This window comes from Athene noctua, chromosome 4 (assembly GCF_965140245.1).
Source record: "Athene noctua chromosome 4, bAthNoc1.hap1.1, whole genome shotgun sequence".
NCBI classification, from domain to species: domain Eukaryota; kingdom Metazoa; phylum Chordata; class Aves; order Strigiformes; family Strigidae; genus Athene; species Athene noctua.
In genome coordinates, this window is record NC_134040.1 from 7082905 (window position 1) to 7096222 (window position 13318).

Consider the following 13318-nt stretch of genomic DNA (forward strand, 5'->3'; position numbering starts at 1 on the left):
CTTTTGTCCAGATGGAATAATTTCGGGATCTGCTAGCATGTGATTTAGCCCACCCAACCCTTTTCTTGTTATCTTTTTAGGATGGGAAGCCACTTCCTGGCTTGATCCAGGATCACATGATTTCTGGAGTCAGCATGACAATCCGGGGCTGCTTTTTCACCAGAGAGCAGTATATGGAACTTATTTATCGAGGACTAACAGACAAAAAAGGAAGAATTAAAGTCTTTCCTCCTGCCATTATGAAACCACAGCGATTGTGGACAGGAAAGCAGGTAGTTTATAATTTAATGGGTTAAAGAATGCTGGTGTTTCCAAAGTAAGCAGAATGCTAATGTTAAAACCAGTGCTGCTGAGGGTTGTTGAAAAGCCAGGTCCCATCATCTAATGAACACCACGTAGATCTTGGTGTAGGTTATTGACCTAAGAGAGTTGTCTTTCGTTTCAAATGACAGTATTAGAATACTACTTTTACTTGCTGCGCTGCACAGTCTTGCAGATAGAAATATAATGCTGCAATTTACAGGCATGGGAGCAGAGAAGGAATTTGTTCATCATAGTAAACTAGTTATGCCACTCAGTGCTTTTAAATCTCTGAAGGTAAATATTCTGGTGTTTGACTTTTTGGTTGCGATCATCATTATGTTGATGTAATGTCTGGGAAACCCAAGGTAGTCCTTCATTTCCTACTATTTAAGAAAGTTCAACATTCAAACCAAGTATTATGTATGTCTCATAGCAGAGTAGGAGAAATTCTCTGCCAGTTTTTCTTATAAAGCCCAACAGTCAAAATTTTTTTTTTTAATCTGTGTAATTATTGAAAGAATCTTTGGTGCCATATATTTCTGAATAATTGTGTCTCAGCTCATTAATCTTTCAAAGGCTAGAGTAGCAAGAGGACATTCCTGTCTTGTAAACTTGAGATTTCTGAGCTTTTAATGCTTTGCTGTCACTGCAAAAAATATGTCTAGGTAGTTGCTTTTCTCCTCCATGCTAAATACTTTATGTTGAGAAGGAAATAAATAGTTCCTGCCACTCTTCCTGCTTCTTTATAGGTTGTTTCTACATTGTTAATAAACATCATTCCAGAAAACCATGTCCCACTGAATTTGACTGGGAAAGCTAAGATTGGTGGAAGAGCCTGGGTAAAGGGACCTGCAAACAGATGTCTGAATCTTGATTCAATGTGTGAATCGCAGGTATGCTGGGGAAGCAGCCCTGGAGGCTGGGCTGGGATGTAGTGTAATAAAATTGTGTATACAGTAGAGGTATGGGGAGGGAAGCAGGCGGATGATAGTGAAAAACAGTTACTGCCAGATTAGAGGATAGGTCTGGGGATCAGGAAAAACTCCATTCTGATCCTGCTTCATACAGATTCCCTCTGTTGTTAGACCATGTGTCTTTGTTGTTTGACTTTATAGGTGTAAAAATAAAAATGGTGTTAGAAATGTCATTTCTACTGTAAATTCTGGAAGTACAGATACATATTTAACAGTTCATCAGTATGTGGGCTTTTAAAACTTAAATTTTGTGTAGATGACAGAAAAAACTTGTAGAGATCATAAGTTCAGATTTTTTTTTTTCATTAATAGCTGTGTTTTATTCTTCAGGTTATTATTAGAAATGGGGAGTTACTGTGTGGAGTCTTGGACAAAGCTCACTTCGGCAGCTCTGCCTATGGCCTGGTCCACTGCTGCTATGAAATCTATGGGGGTAAAACCAGTGGAAAAGTGCTGACATGTCTAGGACGCCTCTTTACTGCTTATCTGCAGCTGTACAGGGGATTTACAATGGGTGAGTAACACAAGGAATAATTCACCAGTACTGTGGTGCAGCACCTCCTGAGATATAAACCAAATATTGTTGGGTATAATACACACTGAGAGTTCTGTAAAAAAATTTTGCAAGACTGTCCTTGAGTGGAATAGCTGTTTGTCAGCCTTTTTTTTTTGGTCTTTTTTGTTCTGGTTGGTGCGTAGGTGACCTTCTAAGCATGTAGAGGAAGTATATTCTTCAGTATGTCCATTGAGTTCTCTCTTCTGTCCTGCCTAGTCAAAGTGTACACAGTCTAAATGTCTTGTGTTGAAATTCTGTTTAGATCAAAACCTCTTATGAGTCTTTGATATTTTTACTCCTCTGAAAAAAAACCTATTGCATAGAAACCAGAACAACTGATAAAGTGAGATGGAAAAACTTTGTGGGGTTCTTAGCCAAGTCTTGCATATCTCATTCGACTGGAAATCTTTTGGTAAATGTTTGACTTTCATTACAGCTTTACAAACTCATACAAAAATGCACTTGGCAGGCAATAAAAATATGACCTTACTGTACTCTCTTCTTGCAATAGTTGAAATATTTCAAATTACCACATAGAGCTTTGCAAGATGTTTTTATACTAATGAAATACTTCGAGTATATAGCAGCAGGAGGGTTTAAATTGGCTTTTATCTGGAGGCACAATATGATCACTTAGGTATAGACACAGTCAGCTGGTAGACAGCTGTAGTGAGGAACCAGCAGGCTTCTGTCAGCCAAGGAAAAGGGAAGAAGATCTTTTTGAAGTGAGGAAGGTGATTAATTGGCTGTAAGACACAGAAAATACATCTTGAGAGCCAGGGTGCAAAAGCTAGTTAGGAAAAGATAATGAGCCTGGGATCACTGGATAGTTAAACATCAGCAAAAGAGAAGTGGGACTGGAGCAGGAGCCTGGGATTTGGTGGAGATGATTTGGGACTGAGCAAAATGAGACTTTGGGATGAGATGAATAAGGTTCAAGAGGAGGAGGTAAAGTAGAAGAGACAAAGTTGTAACGGGAAAAGGTGAGCAGGACTGAACAGAAAGAGTGAAAATAGAGGGACATGTGACAGAGCCATAGTCTCCTTTTCCTTGGAAGAGTGTGTGCAACTCAGTAGTAAAGTATCCCACTTTGTCCCCCTACAACTGCTTTACACTTAATGTGGCAGAACCTCTGGAGGTGATCTGCAGCTCCCTGCTCAAAGCAAATCCTGCCAGATGAGCTTGTGCAGGGCTGTGTCCACTCGAGTTGTATCTCCAGGCATGGTGGTTGTACAGCCTCTCTGGGTCCCTGTGCCAGCGTTTGATCATATACGTCGTCAGAATTTTTTTCCTCTTGAAGAATTTTATTTGCTTGTATCTTTAGAGGACAAACACATCTTTCAACCACTCCTCATCCAACACGTGTTCCAGTCACTTTAGTGACCCTTTTAGTGACTTTCACAGGTCTCCTTAAAAATAGCTTACAGGAGTTAGGGTTCCAACATTTGATTTCTTCTAAACAGTTGTTCTCCTGGTCCTGTCATCACAAGGGTCTGCATTTTTAGTTTGCCTTTTTAAAAAAAAGCTAGGAAATAACAGATTCTGCAAACTTCAACTCATAGAAACTTGGATGGAAAAGAAAAAAGTTTGAGGCGGCTGGTCTGTAAAACATTTGTTTATGCAAGTGCACTGATTAAGGTTTTATAGACACTAAAGTTAGGGAGTTGATTTTACAACCTCAGTGTGTAGCTTAGTTGATGTTGCATGGGGTTTTTTGACAGCCTAGTCTATGTCTTCTCCCTCAAAAAGCCACTCAGAAATTTTTTTTTTTGTCAAGCTACAGTTAGCCTGATTTTAACAATTACTATGTCTTTAATTGTGGCTTTCTTTTCCAGCTCTTTGCTCTCAAATGTGGAACCAAATGTGGTTCCTTCCTTGGTTATTTTTCAGTTTAGATCATTGTGTGCTCTGCTTTTCTTCTTTAACAGGGATTGATGATATTTTGGTTAAACCCGAAGCAGACCACAAAAGAAAAAAAATCATTGAAAAGTCACGCCAGCATGGTATTGAAGTAAGTCTGTCTTGCAAAATTTTTTTTCTCCCCATAATTAAAAATGTTATAAATTCTGCCCTGTTTAATCATGCCTGCTTAGCACCTAAAAGCCTCCATGTTTTTCTTTCAGGCTGTTAGAGCTGCTCTTAATTTGCCAGAAACAGCATCATGTGAGGAGGTCCAAGGGAAATGGCAGGATGCCCATCTCTGCAAAGACCAGAGGGATTTTAACATGGTTGATATGAAATTCAAGGAGGAAGTAAACAGTTACAACAATGAAGTTAACAAGGTTGGCATCGAGACATCTGTGTACGCTAATCTTGTTTGGAGGCTTTCTTATTAAGTTAATTTAATGTTGATGAGGGGTGCCTGACTACTCTGGAGGCTGAAGCTTTCCATCTGTCCTCAGCATGAAGCTTCACATACTGTCTCATCAACCTCAACCTTGTCCTCCCTGAATAAGAAGGCTTAATACTCAAGACACTTTTAAAATTCTAAATAGGAATGTTTGTGATTAGTCATCCTTTCACTTTCTAAAAGCCTTCAACAGGAATTGCTTTGGTTTATTATTTTATTAATAATGGTTTGGTTTTGTTCCTTTTACCCCACCACAACTCTCTACAGGTTTGTATGCCCCTTGGTCTCCACAGGAGCTTTCCAGAGAACAATTTGCAGTTGATGGTACAGTCAGGAGCCAAAGGATCCACTGTAAATACAATGCAGGTAATGACAGCCAGAATACCTAGCAGCTGTGGGTGTTCATGAGATTTGTCCTAGAATGTAAGCAGTTTAGAAGATCTTGTGTGGATTAATATTGAAGCAAGATTTTTATTCTGGCCTTGAGGAATTAGAGGCCTTTGGCATGGAAAAATTTTAGAAGAGTGTAAAAAAGACCTCAGTGGGTGATGGAGGAGAGTCAGTGTTTATTATAACCTTCTATTTTTGAATCAGTTCTCAGAACCTTAGGATTTATAGACAGAGCAGACCACCTTTTTAGAAGGAATGCTGCAGATTATACAAACAAACCTACTGTAGGAGAAAGACCTCTTCCTGGCCCCTGTTGGAGACTGACCCCTCTGTTTCCTTTCTCTACTGCTGAATAGGAACAACTAAATCTTACTTTTGATTTTGGTAGAAATGGCAAGGATGCTTTTTAATTTTTGCCTTCTGCAACACAGACAGCGGGCAAGAAACACTATATGAAAAGACAATCTAAATTTTTGTCTCTGATGAGAGAGAATGATCAAAGCTCAAGAGTGGGTTTTGTTTGGGTTTTTGTTCTGGTTTTAGTACGCTGCTGAGAGGTGGTCAGGGTAATGTAGAGGCTTAAAAAATATTTACAGTATTTTTTTAGTTTCACATCTCTTTGTATGAAAATAAGCATACAGAATGAGAATGGAAATGTTGAGGATGAGACAGGGGGCTGGAATAACTTAAAAAGACCAGATGAGATCTACATGTCTTTTCTGCCTGTCAGTAGCAATTACATTTAATGAACGTGTTGACATTTAATTGAAGAACATCTAGTGAACACTTTAATTTTTTACCAGGTTTTTCAAGAAAAATTGTTGAACTTTTTTGTGAGCAAAAAGTTGGATGGAAAAGTGATGGGGTTTTTTTTTCCTATCCACGTTTAGATTTCTTGCTTGCTGGGCCAGATTGAGTTGGAAGGTCGAAGACCCCCGCTGATGGCATCTGGCAAATCACTGCCATGTTTCCAGCCTTATGATTTTTCCCCTAGCTCAGGAGGATTCGTGACAGGCAGATTTCTCACTGGGATCAAACCTTCTGTAAGTTTAATACTGCTTGTGCTTATGCTGAAGTCTATTTAAATTTTGGTAATTTAATACACAGTGTCTGTGATAAATCAACTTTGTTCACCCAAATTTCATATATAGCTTTTGAGAAAGAGCATAAATTGCCAGTCTTGGTGTACTTCTTAGCAGAATGCTGATGGTATTGTGCTTATGTTCAGGAATTCTTCTTTCACTGCATGGCTGGCAGGGAAGGTCTCGTGGATACTGCTGTCAAAACCAGCCGTTCTGGGTACCTACAGAGGTAAGAGGCTTGGTTTAGAATTTGAGCCTTTAAAAGGTCCTTTTGTTTGGAGTTTTGGGTGGAGTTTTTGGGGTTTGTTGTAGGGTACTGTAGACTGGAAAAAGTGCCTGTACTGCTTATATTACCTTCAGTGTACTTGCTTTGTGGAAGAGTGTTGACTGAGTGTTGGATGTCTGTTCTAAGGCAAACTTTATAGAGGACTAGATCAAGTGGAACTTTATCATCTCTAGCTTACTTCTGGCACATAGCAGCAGCAACTTTTCTTTTTGAAGAAATCTTTTTCGTGGTACAAGTAAAAATGTACAAATTTCAAGCAACTCTAGTTTTTCTTGGCCACATAGTATGGCGCTCATCTTTATTCAAGCAACATCTCCAGTATATAGAAGATGGAACTTTTTAATTGTTTCAGAGGGTAGTGAGGGGTTCTAAAGGTGAGATGCCCCCTTCTTTCAGACAACTGTTGAAGAGTGACAGGAGAAATGGAGAGTAGTTTGCTGTTTTAAGTCACTTCAGTGCAAGGAAACTGGAGGGAGCACCATGCAGAAAGCTTTGCAGTATCTTTATGCGTTTCATCTGTGTGTTGTGTCTGTATGATTTTTGCTTTCCAGAATTCCTGATCAGCCCTTAAGTCCACTTAGATAGTAATGAAAACAGTATTTTTCATGCTAGAGTTATATCATCCTTGTTCCTTTGTAGCCTCTTAACAGTGGTTTGGGTTTTTTTTCTTTTTTTTTTTTTTTTTTCCTCTGGAACAGGTGTATCATAAAACATTTGGAAGGACTGGTAGTTCAGTATGACCTGACTGTACGAGATAGTGATGGCAGTGTGGTGCAGTTTCTGTATGGAGAAGATGGGCTTGATATCCCTAAAACTCAGTTCTTACAACCTGAGCAGTTTCCTTTCATTGCAGAAAACTATGAGGTACAACACCTAAATCTTAAGTACTTGCATGGGGTGAAGAGGGAGACTGAAATGCATGGTTAGCATCTGGCATATCTGTTAGGGATCCAGTGGCATAGTTGTTTCTCTCAGTCACTGTCGGACTGAGTTACTTTTTTGTTTGCCGTTGTATTCAAAATATGGAAGCAAATCCTAAGCCTGTGGAATGATTTAAGCAGTTTCAATTTCAGCAGAGCCCCAAGCACTCTTCTTATTCTCGTCTATTCTAATTCTGCACTTGGATTCAACACAGATGACTTTACTCTTCAGTCTGTCAAGTTTGGTTAACTTCCTTTTACATCATCACAGCTTATTAAAGAATGGCAATAGTCACGTAAAGATATAAAGGGTTTTGTCTCAGTTGGGTTGAAAACCAATTATAAAATGTTTTACAGCAGCTGAACATTTTGAGTGGCAGCAGATTACTTTTTTGGTTTGCTTTGCCTTCTTTGCTACAGTGAGCATAAAGAGAAGAATTAATGATAAAAGTAACTTTCTTATAGGTAATCCAGAAGACAAACCATCTGGATGAAGTTTTAGCAAGGATAGAGTCTCACCAAGCTAACCAGCAGTTCAAAGCCATCAAAAAGTGGCGAGCCAGGCACCAAAACTCTGTGCAAAGAGAAGGAGGTTTTCTGTTGTTTTCCCAAAAGAAAATGGCCAGTGTAAAAGCACAGATTCCAGGTGGAGAAATCAAAAATGGAAGAGATCCTGCTACTTTACAGGTAACACAGAAGCAGTTGAATTGACTGAGCCCTTTAAAAAAGTTGCTGAATTCCATGATTTTCTTTTAGATTTCTTTTATGTCCCAGACTGTTTCACAGTCTCCTTAACGCAAGTTGCCTTTTGAAGGAATCACATCAGCTGTGTGAGTGGTGAAGCTGAGATTCATTTATTAAAGTCTGTGGGCCCTAGTGCTAGGGCAGAGGCCAAAACCTCTGAGCTAAAAATGATTTTTAAAAACAGCCCATGTTTATGGGTAGTTTTAGGGGATTGTTTTTGTTTGGTTGGTTTTTTAGTGGTGGGTTGGTTTGTTTTCATGTACACAGAGAAGATTTCTCTTGGATGGACAGATATCTGTGAGCTGGATGAGAACCTGTTTAAATACAGAGATCAGAGGACTGATCCAGCCCTGCCTAGTGTTTCAAAAAAGTACTCTTGCTTAAGGCTCTTGTACATTTATATGTTATAGCTTCTAATGAAGACTCTGTGTATGCACACAAAGGAGCTGGTTCACATCCTTGCTTTCACAAGGAATTTACCCTGGTAGTATGTGGACAATTAACATGAAACTCCAAGTTGAAGGTGTTGAGATGCACAACTCTGTGAGCTTGTCTGCAAATGTTACACCTAATCACTGGTTCATTTATTCACCTATGCTGAATTCATGTTGCTGTTGGCACTTGATAACATTCAAAACAATTCGGCCTGGGGATCAATTTATGGTTTATTTATTTTTTCTTTCAGTCAATAGGTAGATGTAGATACATGTTTGTCTCTGTCTCAATATATTATAAAGCTCAGTGGACAGACTTTCATGTCAGAAACCAGATCCTCCTTTGGAAAACAGCAAGGCATATAAAAGATTAGCTCATTTTCTATATTGATTTTTTTTTTTAAGTTGTCATTAACTTTTACCTTTATTAAATGCAACGTTTTAAATGTTACTTGAAAGACTAGGAAACCAAAGAATAGAAATAAAACCAATCAGCATGCATAAGATGCAAGCTGTGTGTAAGGTCTTTGCTGAACTACTGGGCTTGAATGTTGACAGCTGAGAATCAGAGAAGGTCCTTTGTCATGCCAGCTTTAGACAGGCGAGGTGGTAGTCAGCTAGAATTAAAGACTTAAGTATTTTGAGGGGCTCACTCCCAAGTTAAAATCATTCTTAGAGGGCTGTATTTCACTGATTTCTGGAGTAGTTACTATGGATAGATAAGCTTGACTATTTCAAACGTTTAAAGAATCTTGAAATCATTTGGGATGAAAGGTGTTAAATATCAGAAAATGGAGAAGACCACATTTGTAGCTGTTTGCTGTGTTAAGTACACCCTTAAGTTTTATGCAGGTAATCTTTTCCTCCTTTCCATTGCTTGATTGCTGGTGGAAGCAGTGTTACTTGGTTTTGATCTTATGGATAAACCAGTCTGCTTAAAAATCTCTTCTTTTTTTCAGTTATTGAAGATGTGGTATGAACTAGATGAGAAGAAACGACGAAAGTATCTGAAGAAAACAAATAAGTGTCCCGACCCAAGCCTTGGTGTTTGGCGTCCAGATACTTACTTTGCATCTGTTTCAGAAACATTTGAAAGCGGAGTTGAAGAATATATCAACAAATGGGAATCAGAGAACAGACTAAGTTATATGTGCCCAGTGCTTTCTTCTGATAGGTAATGATTTCTGTGTCTTTACTTCTTTGTGCTGAGCCATAAACCAATATACTTTTTTTGAACTTTCGCTAAAGATGAAAAGTCATTATCAACTCTCGGTTTTGCTGTGACCTTCATGAGACAAAATAGTGGGTTTCAGAATGGTTCTAGTGGAAAGGACCTGGTTACCCATTTCTTCCACATCTGAATTTTCTGTCCTGATGAGGGCTTTGGCAAAGGCTTTATGCGATAACAGCAATGTATTGCTGTCCCCATACATATAAAATAATACATAAACACTTCAAAATATGCTCTTGCCATGCCTTGGAGTTAGCAAGGCAGTTGAGATGAGCAAGTGGGAGTAAATGGACTCTGATATTCTTGGAATTAGCAGCAGAAATTAACTATGGTTTGGCCAAGGCCCCAGTTCTGTGTTAATGTGCTGTGTTTGTCAGATCAGATGGCGATAGACAATTTTACAGTTTCTGGAGTGTATTTATCCATAAACTACCAGGAGAAATTGGCTGAAAGAGATAACTTTTATTGAACTGAGCAATGTTTCAGTCTCTTATGAGTTCTTTATTTTATACTGCATTGAGCTAAACCTCTTATTTCCTGTCTTCAGGTTAAAGGATCTGTTGTATTTAAAGTGGCAGCGATCTCTTTGTGACCCAGGAGAAGCTGTGGGTCTTCTTGCAGCTCAGAGTATTGGGGAACCTTCCACACAGATGACTCTGAACACCTTCCACTTTGCTGGCAGAGGCGAAATGAATGTCACATTGGGTATTCCAAGGTGAGAAGATCGTTCTTGGTGGGTCCTTTGCCATTTTTGGCACTTAACATAATAGTGCTTAATCTCACTGGCAGGTATATGTGTAATCTTGAGGGCAAATGATCCTTCAGTTTAATTTTAAATTGTGCCTGTTCAGAACTATTTTAGTGTTTTACAATTTTACAGTTGTTTGGATTCATTTTCCAGATACAAAATACCTGTGAAGCCCCCTTATTCTTATCTGCTGTACAGCAAATGGCTTATTTGTTTCTGTATCTTAGTCAGTCCAGTGTAAGCCTAAAGAAACAGTGCTTTGTGGGTTTGCCCTCTGCTGACCTCTTCTCCCCATTTTAACTTTTTTTAACTTTAAACTTACATCTTTCACAAAATTTCACTGCAACTTTGAAGTCTGGCATGTGTAGTATTATCACCTATGTAGAAAGAGACCTGTTTTATAGCAGGCAGGTTCCCCTTGGCTCTTCTGTTTGGTGACAGACTTTAGCAGTACACACATGTTTACCAGCCAGTCATCAGCTTGTTGTGGGGGCTGGCCCTGGCCTTTTGCATAGGAGGGTGATGCCTTAGGTGGAGGATGGCTGTGTTACTTCAGAGCAGCAGGGGAGGGAGAGAAAGTATGAGGAAGCATACGTTATGCATCTGTAGGAAACAGGCTTCATTAGTTCTTCTGTTCTGGGAACAATTTATTATCATCTTTCTTCTCTTCCCGTAATTGGGGTGATAATCTAATTGAGGCAACAGAGCTACTGTTGTGCTGTGCCTGATGAGGAACCAAAAAAGTGAAAAGGAGCAGTGCAATGGTGGCCACAGCTCTCAATGCATATGGCTTTGTTAGAACTGACAGTTGCTGCATGCTGCCTAATTAAATGAACTAGATATTTATTTGATTGTGTACTGCTTTTATCGCTTAATTTGAAAGATCATTCTTTATTTAAAGGTTGCGGGAGATATTGATGGTGGCCAGTGCAAATATTAAAACACCGATGATGAGTGTTCCTGTGTTCAATACCAAGAAAGCTCTTAAGAAGGTGAAACAGCTTAAGAAACGGCTCACAAGAGTGTGCTTAGCTGAGGTGAGCCTCCTATTCAGTGTATCCCTTGGGAGTCAGTAAAGCAAAACCTGTTTGAGCTCATCAGTTAGTCTGGCTTTGTAGCAGTTTCCATTTTCAAAGGCTTATCTGTGAGCGCAAGATGAGAAGATCCTTTCTTTTCACCTCTTGCATACTGGACCTGCAATATCTGCTAGGAAGTGGAGCATTGAAAGGAATTGCAGTTGCTCTGGCTGTATCTGGACTTAAATTCAATTTACCTGCGTTGTCAAAGGCTCCGAACTCTATAGAACATAAAAGAAGGGTAATAGTTCAGACATAGCAGTAGTATAATGGGAGGAAGGATTTATGTTTGCTGCCATAGCCTTGTTTGGCTTTTTCTCAGGCTCATTTTTGTCATTCTCTAGGTTTGGAGGGGTTTTGTTTTGTCTTTGAGACAAGCTAATCTGGCTGTGATTGGCATAGTAGAGACCTTTCTGTTCATCCCCTACTTCTTCCTAAACTCATACAAGTGGCTGCGCTCAACAGAAGCAAAACATGTGGTTCTGTGGAGACTTGATGTACTGAAGTCTGCTGTGCCTCCTCTCTTCCTAGGAGTGCAGTCTTTCTTGTGCTCTCCTGCATGCCCTACCCTCTTCTGTCTTACTCTTTCAAGTTGAAAGCAGCAAGGATAGAGTTAAGACTCAGCTCTGTGCTGAAATACTGTCATGCTTAATGGGCATGGGTCAGTAAAATGAAGCTTTTGGCCCACTGAGAAGTGTAGCCTCTTGTGAAGGAGTCAGGTGGGAGGTGAGGCTGTTCTCCCTGTATTGTCTGAGTTAATTGTTGGGAGGAGTTGAAGCCAAAAAGAATGCAATGGTGTAGAGTCCTTTTGCCCAGGAGCTGCCACAGAGCCTCCAGAGAAGTTTGCCAGTTAGCCTTGTGTAATTCTGGTCTCCCGTGGAAAGCATTGGAATTGTAGAAAGTAAATGCAGCCTCTTCATCAAAGGAGTAATATTCCTACTTGGGGCTTTTGTAGGTCTTGCAGAAAGTTGAGATAGAGGAATCCCTGCATGTGAAGTGCAAGCAGAACAAACATCGCCTCTACAAAATCAAATTCCATTTCTTGCCCCATGAATATTACCGAGAGGAGAAATGTGTGAAGCCCAGGCAGATCTTACACTTCATGGAAACAAGGTGAGTTTGCTTTCAGATACTTGAATATTTGCTCTTCTTTTGCCTTTCCCTGGGCTCTTAAGGGTCACTGCATGTTGTTTATTACTGCTGCTGTGGCTTTCAGAGCAACAGCTTCCTGCAGATGTGCTTTGCAGAAGCATCTACACAGTTGCTTTTTATGTCTTGAATAGAACTGTGGATCTGAAGTGGTAGTGACAGTGCAGAATTGTATTAAGGTAGATCTTTCACATCTCTGACAGAACTGGAGAAGAGCCATATATGCAACAACCCATTCCTTATCTTTAGATGCTTTAACATTTATTACCAGAAAAAATGTTTGAATACTTCAGGTATCCCTTGGGCAGAACTCACTGAACAGAACTAAACCTTTAAATAAATCAGAAAAAGCTGCCTTTCCCCCCCGACCCCCCTTTCTTTTTTTCCCCAGCTTCCTTCCCCATGTCTGTCCAAATTTGTATCGTTAAAAGTAGAACATTTAATGATAAGGTCTATTGAAAGCTATTTTTGTTTTGCCAGAAGCCTTCATTGATTTCTTCCTCCTTCAGGCCACGTTAGTTCAAGCCAGGTTACTCTAATGATTTTGCATGTTCTTGTTGGTTTAAAAAAGAAAAATTTTCACTAGTAAACCATCTCTTCTGAAGGTCAATTTGATGTGCAGATTTTAGATCCAGATGAGCTTATAATTTTAAGCTTTGGACACATGGCTACATCTGTGATTCCAAAAGAGATTATATCAACCTTTTGATTCTTAAAGAAATGGGAAAGGGATGAGAAGAAAAATTATTTGACTTACCGTAGACGTACTCTTGCATCCACTAGAGAATATGTTCTGTCGTGAGTTCACTGACTTCTTAAAAAAAAATAAAAAAAAATAAAAAAAAAAAATTTCTGACAACTTGAGGTTGACTGTGGTACTGCTGAGCTGTGACATTCTGGGTTGCTGTTTCTTTCAGGTTCTTTAAAATTTTGCTGGAAACAATTAAAAGAAAGAGTGCAAAGATGGCATCTTTTACTGAAGTCAGCAGCCGGAAGGCAACTCAGAAAGATCTAGATGGTGACCATGACAAGGTACAGAAAAACATTATCTGAAAAATGCCTCACTTGTTTTTCC

At 39.3% G+C, this 13318-nt stretch overlaps 1 protein-coding gene across 4 annotated transcripts in view; it reads left to right on the plus strand.

Annotated features, from left to right (window-relative positions):
• The window catches only part of POLR1A (RNA polymerase I subunit A), a 41310-nt gene that overhangs the window by 14023 nt on the left and 13969 nt on the right, over positions 1–13318 (plus strand). For all 4 annotated transcript variants that reach the window (XM_074904336.1, XM_074904334.1, XM_074904335.1 and 1 more), the window contains 15 exons: positions 81–272; positions 1053–1196; positions 1608–1791; positions 3762–3844; positions 3957–4115; positions 4451–4549; positions 5464–5616; positions 5802–5884; positions 6640–6805; positions 7327–7548; positions 8999–9213; positions 9818–9985; positions 10920–11055; positions 12050–12207; positions 13161–13275. In XM_074904336.1, coding sequence (XP_074760437.1) covers positions 81–272; positions 1053–1196; positions 1608–1791; positions 3762–3844; positions 3957–4115; positions 4451–4549; positions 5464–5616; positions 5802–5884; positions 6640–6805; positions 7327–7548; positions 8999–9213; positions 9818–9985; positions 10920–11055; positions 12050–12207; positions 13161–13275 — 2277 coding nt within the window. The remainder of the gene's footprint in view (positions 1–80; positions 273–1052; positions 1197–1607; positions 1792–3761; positions 3845–3956; positions 4116–4450; positions 4550–5463; positions 5617–5801; positions 5885–6639; positions 6806–7326; positions 7549–8998; positions 9214–9817; positions 9986–10919; positions 11056–12049; positions 12208–13160; positions 13276–13318) is intronic.